Source organism: Phalacrocorax aristotelis, chromosome 8 (assembly GCF_949628215.1).
Source record: "Phalacrocorax aristotelis chromosome 8, bGulAri2.1, whole genome shotgun sequence".
Classification (NCBI taxonomy): Eukaryota; Metazoa; Chordata; class Aves; order Suliformes; family Phalacrocoracidae; genus Phalacrocorax; species Phalacrocorax aristotelis.
This window is the reverse complement of record NC_134283.1, coordinates 2,980,384-2,998,414: the sequence shown is the minus strand read 5'-3', so window position 1 is coordinate 2,998,414 and position 18,031 is coordinate 2,980,384. Positions and strand designations below refer to the sequence as shown.

The 18,031-nt window shown below is 53.7% G+C and overlaps 2 protein-coding genes across 9 annotated transcripts in view; both read right to left on the bottom strand.

The window, feature by feature from the left end:
• The window catches only part of KIAA0513 (KIAA0513 ortholog), a 30,108-nt gene extending 27,244 nt beyond the window's left edge, over positions 1-2,864 (bottom strand). For 2 of the 4 annotated variants that reach the window (XM_075101215.1, XM_075101218.1), the window contains exon 1: positions 520-658. The gene's annotated coding sequence lies outside the window, so the exon portion shown is untranslated. Of the gene's footprint in view, positions 1-519; positions 659-2,695 lie in introns of those variants that run through there. The other 2 variants (XM_075101214.1, XM_075101217.1) reach the window with 2 other exon arrangements.
• Positions 2,865-10,181: 7,317 nt separating this feature from the next.
• FBXO31 (F-box protein 31) overlaps positions 10,182-18,031 on the bottom strand; it is a 29,376-nt gene continuing 21,526 nt past the window's right edge. For all 5 annotated transcript variants that reach the window (XM_075101207.1, XM_075101209.1, XM_075101210.1 and 2 more), the window contains 2 exons: positions 17,080-17,444; positions 10,182-15,947 (listed from right to left, as the gene is read on the bottom strand). In XM_075101207.1, coding sequence (XP_074957308.1) covers positions 15,725-15,947; positions 17,080-17,444 — 588 coding nt within the window. In that variant the 3' untranslated portion in view covers positions 10,182-15,724. The remainder of the gene's footprint in view (positions 15,948-17,079; positions 17,445-18,031) is intronic.

Below are 18,031 nucleotides of genomic sequence, written 5' to 3'. Positions count from 1 at the left end.
TCTCGGCTCTCTGTTTGTGTAAAGCTCTATCACATGCCGGATAACAGCCCAACAAGGAATTTATAAATATAGTCTTTTGAGGCAGTAATTGTCACTCCAGCCATCTGTTAAAATGGAGAGCGAGGCAGCGGTGCAGCAGAGGTAAAAATACAGGGGAAAGCGTTGTAGCGGTGCTGCGGAAGAGCCTCCGAGGGGGAGCAGGGAAGATGCCGTGATTTGGGATCTCATGGAAGCTGCACTTTGATCACTGGCCATTGATCCTAGGGCTCACCCTGCTCGCTGTCCAAAAAATGCCCGATTTCCAAACTACATAAAATTTGCCAACTTTCTCCATTCCACACCTCCTTGCTGCGTGGAGCGCAGGCCGGCCCCCGATATTTTCTCCCAGCAGACTCCAGTGGCTTTGCCAGGTGGAATTAGCCACGTCACAGGTGGACGCCCACCCTCCGAGGGGCTGCTCTGACCACATCACGCTCCCTGGGGAGCCCCAATTTACCCCAGCACCGATTTACTTTTTACCTTCAAGCCGTGGGCGCTGGCTCCCTGGGGCTGCCCCTTCCAGCGGGCGAGAAGCGTCCGGCAGAAGGCGATGCCCCGCGCACCCCGGCAAGCTCAGTCCCGGGGCGGGCACAGCCTGGCCTTACAGGGACAGCTCTGCAAGCTTTTACCGGTGCACAATGATTAATTAAAGCTACGACTGTCAAAAAAAGAAGGCGAGCCAGTGACGCACCCAGTGCTCTTCCCTCTCCCCGGCTGCCGCCCTGCTGGCGATGTGCCCCAAGAGCCGCGATGGGAGCTCCCAGAGGGGCTGCATGCCGAAACGCAGCCCCGGGCAGTGCCGGGGTGGGACTGGAAAGACCTGTTGCTGCTCACGCTGCCGGAGCCATGAGGGCACAGGGCTGGGAGGTGTGGCAGAGGCCAGCGAAGCCGGCGTCACCGCCTCCCGTGCCGTCACCGACACCCCTGCGCTTGGCAAAGGGCTGAAGCAACCTTAGCAGCCAGCAGCGGAGGTGGCTGCATGCATCCCGCAGCCCTGAGCGTGACCCCAAACCCATGCAACCCCCTGAGAGGCCGGGAATACACCCATTTCATCCTGCCCTTGCATAAGGCTGGGTCTGCAGGTCCCTGACCCGTGGGCAGGACCCCCAAGCGCTTGAGGAGCGACACCCCATCCCAAATCCAGAGTCGGCGGAATGCCCTGAGGCAGCTGCTCCCGTGCCCCGGTGCCCATCTCCCACCGCTCTGGCCGCAGGACAAAGCGCCTGCAAATAAGTTCAGCCAGTGGGAAAAAAAAAAAGGCGAAAGAAAAGGCAGCTTTATTTCTCCCTGACATTTAATAACCTTTATTGTCCTCCGAGCAGCGGTTTCCCATCCCAAGAGCTGGCAGCACAGCTGATCTTCCTCCAGGCTGGAAACGCTTTAAAGCCCAGCAGCTGCCCCATCTCCCTGCCCTCCACCAACAGCACGAAACCCCGAAAGGTTCAAAAGGCACAAAACAGGAGGAAACACCACAGGAAGCAGCAGCCCTGGATGCTGGGGCCAGGCTGGCTCCTCCGGAGCTCGCTGCAAACGCTGCATCCCTGCCATCTCCCGTGGCTCCTGGCTTCGCCCCACGGCATTTCCCGGGCTTCTCCAGTAATTTTTCAGCCTTGCTGTGTGCACTGGGCCTGTACAAAAGGTGCCAGGGCCACAGCAGAGCATCCGACCCATTGGATGCGGTAGTTACTAGGCGAGGGGAGAGCCGCTGACAACTCACAGGAGGCAAAAGGAGAAATTAATGGTGCTGCAATTCCCACTGCCTCCGTCATTAGGAGAAGAAAATGCATTCGAGCATCCTCACTTGAATACACAATGTAATTTGTTTCAAGTTTAATATCTTCCTCCTTCCCGGAGATGGGCTGAAGCTGGGAAAAGTCTCTGGTTTTATCGGCTGCGCTTCAGGGCAGATGGAAGGCAAAGGAGGGGGTTTACAGAGACTTGTATAAAGGGGGAAAAAAAGATCATCTAAACCTGCGCAGCCTTGGTGCTGCAAGAGGCAGTCGGCCGCTAAACTGTTATAGGCATTATCACCTGGAGCTGCTTGCTGATAAAATAACTAATTAGGCAACATTCAACTTCAGTCTTTTTTAGAGGGTGTCAGTCAGGTTTTCTCCTACAAACCAAACTGTGCAGCACTAGAACTGCCTGGCGTCGCTGTGCTCCTGCACGAGACAGCGGCATCACCTCACCCGAAAGCACGAGTTTTGGGGAAGGACAGGAGAGGGCCGGGGGAATCCCAGTTTTATCTGGGATTTAATGCTTTCCTCGAGCCCCGGGCTTTGCAGAAGGAGGTTGGGATTTTCCCCAGCCCGGCTTGTGGTGTTTCCTCCTCAGGGCCTCTTGTTTGCACAGGCGGCTACAAACGTTTCCTCCTCCCAGCGCCACGAAAAGGCTGCCCGCGCCCCTCGACATGGCTCTGGGGTGAGCTGCCCAGCTGGGCATTGGCACCCATGACTCCCCAAACCCCAAACCCACCACTAATTAAGGCACCAGATCTGCTCAGCTCGTCCCCCCTCCAAAAGCTGCAGAGCTCCCCTGCACCTTCTGCTTCTGGCTTTTAGTCCAAGAGCACGGCCGGGCCGTCAGCCGTGCCACACTACATAATTCAAGTCGGGTCTCCAGGAGCTGCTGAACAAAGAAATAATAAAATACAGACCTGGTGGTCCCACGGCAGCAAAATCGCTGGGCTTTTTCTCCAGGGCTGGAACAAAGAAGAGATAAAACACGCTTGCTCCAGAGCACAGGCAAACAACAGCTTATCACCACGTTAGCAGCCTCAAGGCTATTGCACGGCTTCAGGAAAAGTATTATTCCTCTCCGCTCGCGGTAAAGTTTCTATTTTTGGCCCCTCCGTCACACGGAGCTGCTGCCTTCACCCTCACTGGGCTGGGAAACCAGCCAGCCCCGCAGCCCCGAGGGATCCCTGCAAAGCCCGTTTCCTCCATGGCTGCCAAACTCAACCAGCAAAAGGCTAAACTTTCAGTAAAATGGAGATAGTTTATGTTAAAGCTGCAGGTTCCTCGCAGTTCATCTTAGTTTGGGGATTTTGCTTGTTGTTTGTTTTTTTTTTTTCCCTTGAAATGACTTATTTCCTCGCAGATCAACCTGGCGGAGACCCAACACATCAGCCCACAGCAGGCACTGCACGGCATCGCCACCGACAACCCAGATTTGCAGAGGGAGTTCAATCAGGGTGGCTGAAATGCATCTGCCTGCAGATGCCAAAGGGCATCGGGTCAGGGGAACGCCACGAGCCTGGGCTGGCTGCGGCAGGGAGGCTGCCGTGCCCTCGGCGTGCTGCTGGGGAGGCTGTCCCGGGAGAGCGGGCACCAGCTGGGGGGTGTTTTGATGCTGGGGAGGGTCCAGCCAGGGCAACCAGAGGGCTTGGGGCTGGCGTTGGCGTCCCAGGGATGCTTGTCTGGCTCAGAGGGGAGGATACCTGAAGGGTGGCTGCAAAAGAGCAGAGCCAGACTTCGTGCTGGACTTTGGAATGATACTTTAGGGGGTTCAGGGTGGAAAATGGTGGATTCTCTGTCCTCAGGGGGAGTAGAAAAAGCCGCAGCTGATCTGACCCAGTGCTGGCGACAGCCCTGCATGGTGGGCAAGAGACCGCCAGGTCCTTCTGCCAACACATCTGTGATGCTCTCCTCCCTGCGCCACGTTTTCCTTGGCCAGAGAGAACAGATACATTCATTTTATCTCTCCACTGGTTCTGCTTTCCAGATCTCATCAGTTAGCCTTGGTTGCAGAGCTGCCACCACGCCGCTGCAATGCCCAAATCCAAACACTAAATACATTGAAAAGGAACATTTTTGATAATTACGTTCTGTAGAACTGTGGGATCTGTAATTGAGGGTGAAATTACGTCCAGGATGAATTTCAGTACTGAAAATAGCATGATAAATTAGCTCAGCTTTTTCCTGGTTGACTCAGCTAATCCTTCAGACGCCAACAGACAGATTTGATCGTATCGTCTCTCCTTGGGCTCAGTAAATACGAAGGCCAAGTCGTGGCAGCTGCAGAAGATATATACAGAGCTGCCGCCTGCAATATATAGTCTGCCCTTATTTCTGAATGCACCACAGCTCGGCAGCAGAGCTGAACAGAGGTCGCTCACACTCCTGTTTTGATTTATGAATATGGATTTTGTTGGTTAAGCCATTAGGAGCGGTGATGAAGCAATTCAGTGTGCATCCTGAACTGCAGCTTGCCTCATTTGAAGCCCGCTCTGCAGAACATTCTCCGCGTCTTCCCCCTGCAACACTGTTCATGCAGGGAAGATTATATTAAGGCTTTGTCTGTAATGCTGTAATTCCACCTTGCTGCCCTGAGCCCTCTCCTGTGTGAAACAGCCCAGCTGCAGGCAAGGAAATGGTTGCAGAATGGGATTGGCAGAGAACTCGCACCTGTGCCCAGCGGGAGAAGCTGATATCCCACACAAGAGGCTTAAAGAAAAGCGTTAAATCTTCTGGGACCCCAGTGGGGACCCTGCTCTGGCTGTTTGCGGTGCCGCCCCAATGCCTCCATCCACCCCGGGGGACTTGGGGATGCCCCTGGCGGTGCTGGGGGTGACCCCATCCCGCCCTGCTCCGTGGTCAGCGCTCCCCTCGGAGCAGCACTTACACACCCCTCTGGGGCAAAGCACTCGAGAGGAGAGTTACCATCGCAGGCACGGCTCGCTGAGCGGCCGAGCATCGCTCCCCGGAGAAGCCCAAACCGGTTAGATCCTTCTTCCAAGGTCGTATTCCCCATTCCCGGGTCAGCACGTCCCAGCCCCATTCCGCAGGGCTTTGTACCAGCGTGGGGTAAGAAACAGGCTGTGCCCGGGAGGCCTCGCTGTGCAATTAGAGAAAACAAAGAGGGAGATGGGAATTGTACGTACAGCGTGGCAAGGGCTGGGGTACAGCCTCTGCCGCCTGGCTCCCAGCTGGCTGCCGGCTCTGAGCCGCATTTTTTCCCCCATCGCTGCCGAATCTGCTTGTTTTGGAGAAGAGAAGGCTCCCCCCGGCTGGTGATTGCCTCCAGCTGCCCTCATGTCAGGCACCGCGCGGTACAGGGCCAATTTGGCACCTTCTCCCTAACGAACCAGCACGAGCCAAGATGTGGATGAAACAAATGCGTTATCGGCACGGGAGCCTTTGGGAAGGGTCCCAGCGAGGGCAGTTTTCCCACTTAGAGCACCTAAAGCAGCAAGCAAGATGCTCAGAAAGGAACACAAATAATATCCAAGATCTCTCTCCCTTTCAGAGTGGCAGAAAATTAAATTTCCACATTATTTATTCGAACAACTCACAGAACTCCTAAATGGAGTGGATCAGTCGCAGCCATCTAGCACATCACTTGCCAGCCGTCCCCTCCTCATTTGTTTTTAATTAGCAGCAACACGCAGGGGGCTGAGCCAGGCAGCGCTAGCGCTGCTGATACAGTGACAGATAACAGAGCTGGCCTCCTCCAGCCGGGATTACGGGACATCAGGCACTTGGCTGCAAATCACCCCCTAATATGCTGGGAGCAAGGGTGGGATAAATGCACCGGAGCAGGTAACAAGGCCACTGCAAAAAGGACACTCACTCTGTGTCTTGGGTATTATGGTGACAAGGATTGAGGGATACGGGGTCAAACGAGACTCCCTGGGAAGAGCAGTGACCGCATGAACCAAGGTGAGCTGCAAGACCTGCCCCAGCCCGTGACTAATTTGGGTTCCTGGAGGTGAGGCGAGGGATGAGAAGGTGAGAAAAAGCCTCAGGGAGAAGCCAGTCACCGAGAAAAACACTGCAAATAGAGGTGAGACATGAAGGCTGAAAGGGAGAGGGAGGGGAGTGAATTTAAATATAAATTTACAGCAGTTGCAGCCTCCCTGGCTCAGGGGCGGCACGAAATGTTCAGGGTCACTGAGGTGGGTTTGGGTTGTCTCCCGGGTACCGGAGCGGCAAAGATAGCTGATGGGACCTGGTTCGCACGGGACCAGGTTGGAGATGGGTGGGTGACAGGAAAGATGCACCAGCTCGCCCTTCTCCCAGGCTGACCCCAGTGCAACCCACCAGCCCCGATGGGAGGCCCAGCCCCAGCAGGGATAAGCGTTGTCCCCCCAGCCTGGACCCTGCCTGTGCTGGGGGTGTGCCGGGGCCACCAACAGCATGGACTGACAGACAACCAGACAGAGTGCACGGTGAGGGAGCAGGAAGCAGGGAAGGAAGTGCATCAGGTCGGCTAACCAGCTGCTTATTGAATAATTCACAGGGAACTGATGGCTGGAGACCCCCATCACCCTTGCTGCCCTTCGCAGCAGTGCTTTGCTTCACCTCGTGCTGTGTTCCCGCAGAGGTCAGCGCTTCGTTACCTGACTCAGCCCTTCCCAGTCATTTTTGGTGGGAAAAACCACCGTCCCCACAGCTCCCTGGGCCAGGCACCCTCCAGGCGTGGCTGCTGGCCAACCCACGTGCCGGGGTCCCCCTGCTAGTACCCACATGCCACGACACTGCCGTAGCGAGGGCACATAAGGCTGCCCATCAGCAGGCCGCTGCAGAAACAGAGGGCAGCAGTGGAGCATCCTGGGGGTGCCTGGCTCCCAGGGGTGCTGCCACCCAGTCCCCTGGGGTGCTCAGGTCATGCAGGCGCCTGGCTCTGGGGGTGCTGCCACCTGGTCCCCTGGGTTGCCCAGCTCCTAGTGTTGCTGCCACCCAGTCTCCTGGGATGCTCAGGTCCTTTGGGTGCCGGCTCCTGGGGGTGCTGCCACCCAGTCCCCTGGGGTGCTCAGTACCCTGCGTGTCCATGTCCCATGGGTGCCTGGGTCCCTGTCTCCTGGGTTGCCCAGCTCTTAGGGGTGCTGCCACCCTGTCCCCTGGGGTGTTCAGTCCTCTGGGGTGCCCAGGTCGTGTGGGTGCCTGGCTCCGGGGGTGCTGCCACCTGGTCCCCTGGGTTGCCCAGCTCCTAGGGGTGCTGCCACCCGGTCCCCTGGGGTGCTCAGTCCCCTGGGGTGCCCAGGTCCTGTGGGTGCCTGGCTCCTAGGGGTGCTGCCACCCGGACTCATGGGTGCCTGGCTCCTGGGGGTGCTGGCACTCGGTTCCCCGGGGTGCCCATGTCCCAGGGGTGCCCCTGGGGTCCCCAGTGCCGCGGTGCGTGCCCCCACGAGTCCGTGCCCGCGGGGGTACCGAGCCCACGAGTGTCCGTGCCCGGTCTCCGCGCGCCCCCTGGCGGTCGCGACGCGCCACAGCACCGGCTGCCCGCGGCCCCCGGGGGCCCCTCGCCCCGGAGGGGGTGACTGCTCCCAAGGGAAAGGCTAAAAGGGACGGCGTGGCATCAAATCCCTGGTCCCGAAGGCCCAGCCACGCGTGTGGGGGAGGCAGCAACAGAGGGGGCCACGCAGGTCCGGCACACGCGTTAATTACAGCAAGAACGAGTCACCGGGGAGGGCAGCGCGCGAGCAAAAGGCTGACAAGTCCAAGGAACCACAGAAAGAGCTCCTGAGTCTTTAATTAGCCATGTAGAGCTTGCTACTAATTAACCTTTTGCACCGGGAAGAGGAGGAAGCAGCAAAGCCCCGGTGGGAAGCAGGGTGAGCAAAGCACGCACCGAATTGCTCATCCTCCTCCCAGCCTGTGCACCGGGGAGAGATGCGGAGAGGAGAGGGCAGACCCAAGCTTGGAAAGCCGAGCATTCCCCTCATTTGGGTGCCTCCAAAGGCTTGGAAACTGGGAAACAGCAGCCCTCGGACCAAGGGGCGAGGTGGGTAAGGGTCCTCCCTCCTGCCCTGGACTCAATGCGGGGCCTCCCAGCCTCTAATGCAGCCCCTGGGGGTGACTGTGGGGGTCCATCCCCCTCCATCCTCTCCTGCACCAGGAGGGTAGGCAGATGATGCTCCGCTTTCACACGAGGGAAAGAGCTCAGGGTAAAACAGATGGCTGATAAGCAGAGAACAGTGAAAAACTCCAACCCTCCCAAGCAGCACTGACTAAAGCCTCTGTTCCAGCCCGTCCCCAGGGAGCAGGAAGATCAGGGCCAAGACAGAGCACGAGATGGTGTTTCACACAGCTCAAGGGTGCTGATGCTCTGGATAAGCTTACACAACTCCTGGCCCAAACTCCTTTTGGCTCGCCAGGACGGCCAGTCGGCACGAGGCTCCAGACCTGCCCAGCGACACGCGTCTCCCAACAGCCAAAACCAAAACAAGCATTAGGCGGGAAGGCAGATGTGCTGCAGAGAGGGGGAATGGCAAAACCTGGTGTTGCTTCCACACCCCATCCTTACCCCAGGGCAGGAGTTGGGCCCACGCAGGGAACTCATTTCCAGGCACATACTTGCAGAATTAAGAAGGGAGACCCACGTTCCTTCCTGGCTGGAACCAAGAGACCTCTGACTCTTTGTTGAGGCACCAAAACCTTGTGGTTTTTAGAAACAAGCCAAGCAGGAAGAAGCAGCATCACCACAAACAGCAGCAGCCGCCTCTTTGCTGGAGCAGAGACGCAGCCCTGAGAGGAGATTAAGACCCAGCTGCAAACACTGTCCCCAAGCCAGCGTGGGATGCGCCTGTTTGCAGCAACCGTCTTCCCACAGAGGGAAGAAAAAAAATCACCCCAGTTTCTAAGCTAACGGGGACAACCCTCTGCCTGTTCCACAGTTAACAGCCCGTAACTGGCCGTGACGCTCGGGACTTTACCCCTAGCAGATAGAAAAAGCAGTTCATCCATCGCCGAGCTGGGAGGAGGAACCCACCTGCCGGGGAACGTCTCTGCCAGGTCCCAGGTACCTCCTCGCTCCTTGGCCAGGGGCCGCGGCGAAGGAGGCGAGTGAGGCTTAGCCCCGCGCTGCCCTGCTCCTCTCCAGGAGGTGTTCAGCTGCCCAGCACCGAACCTTCACATCTCCACGTTTCTTTGGAAGGAGAAGGAGGGTTGCAATCCAGCATTTGGGAGGTACATGTCATCGGCATTCAGAAATGCTGCCACTTGAGAAACTACATTTGTACTCCTCGAAGGCCAAACATATGGTAGGAGTTACTCTATGCTTATTAGACATGTTTTACTATTTTCCCTTGCTAAGGCTTGAGTGGCAGTAGATCGTATACAGAACTCGTAAAGGAGCAGGGTCAGATGTGCCTTTAGCACCAGAAAATTAACACATGGGATTAGGGGAAGGCACGGGTGGTTAAAAAAAAGGGGAGAGTGGAAGCGGTCACATGTTCACAGGGGGCTGCGCTCGAGGAGCTGTAACAGGGCACTCTGGCCTTGATTAACTCCGGCCTTAAAGCAGGGCCACTTCCAGATTAAAAGTTCATTTGTGAACTCTGGTAGTTTAGCGCTCCATGGCCAAGGTTTGTTCTCAGGAATAATCATCTGCCAAGAAATTTACTGGCAGAGTCGGGCTGCGTAACTGGAAGCACAACATCCACTCCAGCGACGCGGGACTCGGGCCCTTCGCCCCAACGCGGGGACTCGGCGGCACCTCCTGGCACGCGACCAGACACGAGACCTGCTGCACCGCGGACGAACGGCTCCTCGGTGGCAGCCGCGCTCCCGCCACCAGTTCTCCCCTTTCAATGGAATCACTCTTTTGGAAAAGCGGTGAACGCGGTTCAGATCCGGGGTTGGGTGTGAATTTGAAGCGGGGCAGGGAAACCGTGAAAAAAGGAGTAAGAAACACGACGACTCTTAGCCTGATTCCATAAAGAAGAGGGCTTGCACCATCACACTGCCTCCCCCTCCTCATCCCTCATGTTAGTTTTGTGCCAGCTGATTACTTTCAGATTAAAAACAAAATCAGGGTTACCACACGGGTCCTTTCAGGAGGAGGAAGCTGTGGCTGGGAGGGCAGAAAGACATCGTCAGGGCTCTGCCGGCCCCAGCATCTGCTGCGGGAGGGGGCCGGGGACCGCAGGCACCCCGGGGGCAGGAGCTGCGCGCGGCAGACGCGGGGGGAAGAACAGAAAACAGGGACGAGGGAAGAGCTGGGGTTTCGCAGCATGAGGTGTGGGGGTGTGCGCCTCGCATCTTCAGGAAATCGGTTTATCTGCTCACCGAGTACCCAAACAAGGGAAAATTGATTCTTATCACACCGTGGAAGACAGGCGGCTGCACGTCAGGAGGGTGGAATTCACCCACTGCTTTCCTTTGGAAGAGAAAAAAAAAAAAAAAAGAAGCAAACAGAAGTAGGTTCACAAAACTTTCCTTTTTATTATTTGAAACTGGAAAAGGCTCCTTGGGTAACAATGATCAGGTGTAAAAGTAACACACATTTTGCTCAGCTTTCTGCTACCTGGGATGAAGTAGGCCAAGTGCTGTGATGTCACTTTTGGCTTTTATACAGCCTGTTCCTCTCAAACCCACAAATAAAAGGACAAGCAAAACCCCATCCCTCAGACAGGGGAGCAGACCGGGCAGGCAAGTCATTTAAACTGCCGTTATCACGTTCCACGTGGATGTCTGTGGCATGAAACAGAGGTGTTTGATGTCAAATGGCATTTTAGAATGAAAAGCTCACCTCTTCCCTCGGCACCAACCCTCTGTATGAAGCAGGGATCTGGTGTTTCACCTTTGTTTTTAATAAGTACCACGGGGTACTTTAGAGAGACTTATTGACACTCAAAGCCTACAGGAGATGCCCAGATGAATCCATTGGTATCATGTTAAAGTGGTGAGTGCAAAATACACACGGAAACAGGGTACACCTGCTTAGGGGAAGTAGGAGTATTAATCGATGCAAAAAAGTGCAGGTTGCTTTAATTAAGCTAATGAACACAACCGATCCGAGTGCTCTTTTCCTCAAAAATTAAAAAGACTGCAATCCAAACAAAAACCAGAATCGTACATTTTAATTTAGCACACAAAAAAAAAAAGTCAGCGGCACTCACAGTTTGGTAACTCATCTTCCACTCCACCGCCTGATCACACATCTCAAGTATTTCACCATCCAGCTGGTAGGTTATGCTGGCTGGCCTGCGGCGCAAAGGCCAGCACGCCATCCTTCGGCAGCTGAACACAACAGAAGATTATCGGCCGGGTGAGCAACCGGCTACAAGACAGAGTTAATACATTATCACTTCCTAAACTAGCAAGTTGAGATTATACAACCCATTTCCACACAACACCCAACACTCCCGTTCAGTTCCGCTAGTTTTAAATTAATACAAAGCAATAAAAAGCCATCCTGGTTTGAAAGTAAACACTGAGCCAGCTGCATTTTGGTTTTTTCCTGGTAGCTTACACCTCCAAGCAAGCTTGCACATGAATTTGCTTCCTCCCCCAGTTCAAGCTTCCTAAAACATTGCCACCCGACCTCTTGTCCCATGCCAGAGCAGCCGCGGCAGTGCTGCTCTGCTCACTCCAGAGGTAAGCTGACAGCCAAAAGTTGCAAGTAATCCTGTCCCTTTTTTTTATTGAGGACGAAGAAAAAACCCTGACAAGTCCATGAGGACTGCAGTGAGTCTCCCACAACCACAACGCCTGATCACAGCGTATTTATAGCTATGAAATCAGGCCCAAGGCAAACAAACTGGCTGGATGAAGATCTTTGATGCTTCTGTTTTCCAGCTGGCCAAACCCATGTGTTTTGACAACACAGAAAGCGTGATCTAGGAGCACAACACAGCCCAAGCACATAAGCCAGTCACTTGCTTATTGTTCCTGAGCTAGAATTAAGCCCTATGTCTGGCTGTGGCTGTTGGGGCAATGCTGCTCTGCAGCCTCATTGCAAGTGCTTTGTTTATTCCACGAGGCTTCTGCCAAGAGAGTATTCGTACCCCTGACAAGTTGTTTTCCATCTTCCCCAGCACTTTCCACCCATCTGGGATCAAGAAATAAAGCCAGTTGTCCCCAAGATTTTCTACAGAGCGAACAGGACGAGGGCACGTCGGCACCAGAAATTTATCACCATCTGCAAGGCACCGCCACGCATTATCCCTGTCAACAGCTCACAGAAATATCCCAACAAGCTGGACAACTAGGGTTCAGGAAACAAGCAGGGTACGCACCGAGACATACTGCACAAGGGGGTGGTACAGCCTGTACCAAACAGGAACGAGGACAGCAAAATACGGTTCCGCTAGCGCTGCTTCCCACAGGTACCATGAGGGAAGGCAGGAGCGGGGCTGCAGTCGCATCCCCCTCGGCCACGGGCGATGCTCGGATCCAAACTGCCTCCCATTAAGTCTCGCTGCACTCCTCTCGTTCGTTCCCCTCTCCCATAGCTTTCAGAGCTGTGAATTATAACCCCTCATCGTGTTATTCTGCATTTCTCTGAAACCACTGACGTAGCCACGCACAAAGGAACCAGCAAAGGCACAGGAGCACCCAGAGCATTTATGCCAGTCTCTCCAAATTCACCGTCTTGACAGCTTTCCTCACCCAAAGCCAAATCAGAGGGAATTTTCTTCTGAAATGCCACAAAAGCCTGCCAGGCTTTGAGGAGCAGAAGGTGAGAAGAGAAGGCAGAGGAGGAGTATTAGTACAAAATTTGCTATTTTCATTGCCTTTGCTCTAGACAGAATAAAGCCATGTTTTATCAGCGGTTTTGCCTTTAATCAGGACTAGCACATTCTGACATTTTGAGGCCAATCAGGTACACTATAAATAAAAAGATGCTGCTACAGGGACAAAGCTGAGCTGTGCAAAGCTCCGGCAGGGCATCGAGCCCCTGCAAAGCCCTTCTCTCCAGCCAGCCAAGCAGTTCTCGCCTTCAGAAGGGAGACCCTTAACACTGCCACTGAAAAGGTTCAGAAGGGACAAGCTACAAGCAGAACAACCGTCTGGAGAACAGCAGATGCACCACCTGTACCAACAGCCAACCAACAGGTCCTCTCCCAAGTGACAAAGCACACCTGTATTCAGCACTGAGCAAAACACTCCGGCCATCTGCTAGCCATGGGTTTGCACTCCCCAGCAGACTCCTGGTATCAAGGGGAATTTAAGCTGCACGTAACAACTACTAAAAGCATTTTAAGCGGAACATAACTCCACCGCCTTTACACGCTGAGCCAGCCCAACACAGCAGGTTACAGGGAGGAGACTGGCTGCAGAGCCAGCAGCTCTACTTATGAGACAGTGACCCGGGTCTCAGGCCAAGTGCTCGTAGTGCATTCAGTACAGTCTGGATTTTTAATCTTACTTAAAAAAAACCCAAAACTATTAAGTCAGTTACGTAAAACTTCAGGATTTTTGTTTTTTGGGGTGAGTGGGGACACCAAAAGAAGGAGGAATCCACAATCAGAACTCTGGATCCATTTGCGGCTGAAGTAGAGCTGGTTTTAAGGACAAGCAACTGAAACAGCTGCACAAGGGGACCTCTCTCATCCCTTTAGGCTGTTAAGGAGAATACAAAGCAGCCAACATACTGGCTGCACCAGCCTAACAGCAGGCTCCGAGGTAAACTGGCCACCCAGATGCCAAAGAGACTCCTAATGTCTTTAGGTATCCCAGAAATCTGCACCACCAAGCTGGAAACCTCCGCCTGCAAGATTAAGCAGGTGCTGTCCCGCACACGGCTCAGCAGCTGCAGCGAAAGGCTGAGATGCCCGATTTTAGCTTCAGCTCACCTCCCTGCCCGCACACCGAGGCTCAGAGACCTGCCACCCGTTCCCTCTCCCGGCCCTGCGCGATGGGGTGAGATGCAAGGCAACTCCTCCCTCTGCTGATGCCGACAGAACGCCCCTAACAGGCTGCTCAGAAACAACCTGCTTTTTATAGCTTGTTCACTAGAACGGTAACAGCACTTCAGACCCTCACCTCTAACACTGCGGCAGGTTTTCCGCTACTGACAAAGCAGTAGGAAACAAAGGGGAAAAAATCACCTTCAAATTCCCAGAGGTTTGTAAAACTATATCCAAAGAGAGAGGAATTAATCCTGTGAGTGACGTGACCTTCTGCTCAAAGTCTCTGCTGGAGACTCGGTTCTCACGCAGCTTGAGGGAAAGCTCAAGAGCCAGAAATGGCAAAAAGCCCTCATGAGAGTGAGAATAAAAGCTGCTCGGAGTCACTGAAACCAGGCAGTGACTGAAACTACTCTATAGAAGGGGGCCGAATCCTCCCAGCACAACACATGTACACACACATTTACAAACCAAAACCTGAAGAAGACGTAAAGGCAGAGTTTTGTTAGATACTGATCCAGCTGGTAGGGGGAAGAGAAGAAACCTGGAGTTTATCATCACAGCCAGAGAGCAACCGCAACGAAGGATCTATTTTGCCTGTAATCAAGAGCTTCCTTACATACGGCTCTCTTCCCTCCACACAAGGGTGCCGATCATCTCTTCCTACACAGGATTAATAACACGCGCTGATGCAAATGCTGATGATTTATTGCACAACTCACGGCCTGTAGATTAGCACTGGCCAGGATTTTCCTGCATGGGACAGTCTATGGGGAATCTGCTTCCTCACCCGCAGCCCACACTTCCCAGTGGAGCTCAAATCTGCCGAACATCGGTAACATGGAAAGAAATTAAGCCCAGGAGCTTTCTGTGGAAGCGGCGATCATCTGGGATGAAACAAGTGCAACTAGAAAGGGAACAGAAGGGTCCTGTGAGTGGAGCAGCAGCACCCACCTGGCAGCACCAACCACAAAAGGCGCCAGAACAAGCCACAGCAATGTTAAGAGAACCCCTTGTCGCTCCTTCAGACTGCGTAGGGCAACCTGATACAAGAACAACACGTAACTGGGGTCACATCAGTACCAGCAACACACGGCACCTTCTGCTGCCCATCACAGGACGCAGTAGGCTGCATTTGGGTTTACTTCAGTTTTCTTTTTTTCCCTTCCTTTACATTTCAGGCCCAGTTTAAAAGATCTGAGGTGAACCTTTCAGGTACAAAACCAGTTCTGAATGCACCAGCTTCTGCAGTTTACACTCATTTCCAGTTCTGTACCCAGCTCCTACAAGAAAGAAGAGTCCTCTCCTCTGTGCTCAGGAAGACACTCAGTCCTGGAGCCCCAAGGACAGCACATCCACTAAGCTCCAGAAGCCAGGACAACGCTATGCATGCTGTCATTTGCAGTGGGAATCCTCCCCTTGCTGCCAAGCTGAGGGAATTTCTCAAAAGGAAACCACCCACTCCAGTTACTGGGCCAAGGATGCAGGTATCACACCAGCCTCTCTGACAACGCTGCACCCAGAGAAAGGTTTCTGGAGAGGAGGACGTGCTTTGTCACGGCTGACACAATTTATCATTAAGCAGCCAGCCAGTCTGCAGCAGACCACGCAGGTTTTCTGGAGGGCAAAGTAAGTCTCCCAGGAGGGCAGATCAGCCTAGAGAGCAGCAAAGGCTTAAATGAGTCCCCTTCCCTAGAAGAAGAGCTCTTTCCACAGGAGACTGCTAATGGTCGGAGCAGAGGGCTTGTGTCCATCCAGTCAATTAGATGTTCTTCTGATCCAGCTCTGACCTTGAGTTATTTTTGTTCCAATACATTCTTTTTGAAATAAGAAAGGTCTGTTTCCTCCTCTGCAGGATCCCTTCGGCTATACAAAGCTATGCTACAGACTGGGTAACGAGGACTGCTAGGGAGCAGTGGGGGGGTGGCAGGGAGGAAAGGGCAGTCACGGATATTTTAACTGGGATGTGTACATTTGGGGTAAAAAGGCTTTATTAAAAGTGCATGCTTTTATTCAGAGGTACCGAGAGCAAGGAATCCCCATCCCAGCCCTGGCTGAGGAGCGCAGCAGCCTTTGCAACCCCTAGCCCTGTCCATCACCAATCACCCATCAAGTAGCCAGCGACTGAATGTTCTTCAGCATTTCATCAAAAGCCTCACGGGAAGGCGCTTCGGCATTCTGGAAGGAGACCTTGATCCGGCTGTAGAGACTGAAGGACTTCAGCTCCAGCCAGATGAATCCAAAGCGATCGTCATCAAAGAGAACAAAAACGCCTGGTGTTCGCTCGGGGCTGGTGAAGCCGTGGCCAGCAATAAGCCCCGTCCCATAAAAACTGCAAGAAGAGAAGAACAGCAAAAAAAAGATGGGAGGACAGTCGTAATTACCCAATGTGTCATAAAAATTTAAAAAAAAAAAAAAACAAAAACAAACACAAAGGAATGATCAAGCCATTGTGAATCACAGCCAGGTGCTACAGAACAGGGAGTTGTGTGGTACCACTTTAAGAAAAGAAACACTCCGTTGCTATTTGAAGGTTGCTGCTTTTGGCTCTTCTAATTAGCACCTGCACACCAAGGCTGAATTTTTCTGTAGTTCAGCCCATTAATCCATCTGAGATTTATTTCTGCAACTCAAGGATCAACCCAGGCCCGGACAATCCTCACAGAAAAGGAAAGGCACGTGGAGAGGGTGACCAGAGAGGCAAACCTTGCGACAAAACCCAGGGGAAGGGAAAGAAATAAAAATATAAAAAAAGAAAAATCTAACCGGAGCTGGGGAGGACTAAAGGTCAGCCTAACCTCCAAGCAAGCAGCAGGTGGAGCAGGGTTTTATTCAAACACAACTCAGTTGTGACAGCAGGGGCCTTCTGGGATTAACCAGCTATTGGTAGGTTTTTCCATGAGCACAGATGTTTGGCTGAAGGTCACCTGCCTAAGCGTCAGCTTTTGGGCTCTTTTTCCACACTTCATTTAGTATGCTGCTCGCTGACTCCAGGTCCCATTCAACAAGGCTCTCTGCATATTTGCACCTACAGCACCTTCCAGAGCTTGCCCCAAGGCACCAGAGGCCAGGGAGGGGTGCGAGAGAGCACCGCGTTCCCACAGCCAAGGAACACAAATGACACATGCAGAAATAGGAAGCAGCTTGAACAGATCTCCAAACATACTAGCTGGGCAGCTCTGGGAAACAAAACATAGGAAAAAAAGGGGGGTGTGGAATACAGGAGAAGTGCTAGCCTTAGAATTAAGAGGATAAAATCTCACAAGGAAGCAGGGTGGCAGATGACAGTGAGGTAAGAAAGAGAGGGAGCAAACAAGAGCATGGGAGATAGGGCAGCAGCAGCAAATCTGAGCACAAGGGGCTGGGAGATAAAAGGGCAAATACAGGATACGCCTCAGACTCCCGCTGCTTCTGTTTCAAAGTGACTGGCACGACTAGGCTATAAAACCACTAGTCCCCGTTACCAGATTCGGCAGGTCCGGGGATAATCTTCATTCCTTGATATGACTCCCATGGGCAGCACGAAGGGCTGGGAAGCTGGTGCCTTGTCCTGGGTTGTCCCCTCCGCCCCAGCTGCAGTCTCTTCCCCCTCAGCACCTTCTCCTTCCAGGGGCTTTGCTGCAGGCTGGGAGGCAGCCTGCTGGGAGCGGTCCTCTTCCTCCTGCCAGTGTTCCCGCTCCTGCTCCTCCCGACGCACCTGCTCCTGGACCTCCAGGACGATGCGAGAGAGCTCACTGAAATCGCGAAGGTTCTCGATGTCGGGCAGCTGGAGAGGATGCGCCAGGTCGATCTCCACAGTCTGCTGCCCAGCTGGGATGTTGGGATCTCCCTAGCGACAGGAAGCAAAAGCACGGCTGCAGAGGCAGGGTGCTACAGAGTTCAGACCTGTATCCTCCCCACATCCATCATCTGACTTCTACATAGTTCACCCCAATCTACAACCACCAAGTTGGCAACATTCCCCCACCCTTGGACCTTTTTCACTGTCCCCTCGGCTGTCTACATCACCTCTGCCTTCCCCCACCCAGAAACAGAACTTTAAAGCAAAAGCTATGAGCCAGGCTGTACTTGCAAGGGTGAAAGAAAGCCAAAGCTGCAACTCCATTTTGTCAGAATCCCTCCCTGCAAAGAGGAAGGAGCTCGCTAGCCTGCCTTCAGTGAAGAGCTGCCAACGTTTGGTACCCGCTCCTCAGACACGTGCCAGTGATCTCCAGTGACCTGCTACCAGCTGCTCACAGAAAGCAGCTGGAAGGGAGAGAAAAGGCGGGGGAGCCAGGTGGCGTCACGAGAAACTTTGCAGAGCAGGTTCTAGTTACTCTGCACGTGTTAAGATTCACCCAATGCCACCAATCCCCAGGAAGAACAGGGTTTGGGGTGGCAACAACTGACCACCTCCCAGACAGAGGTCCATGGCAT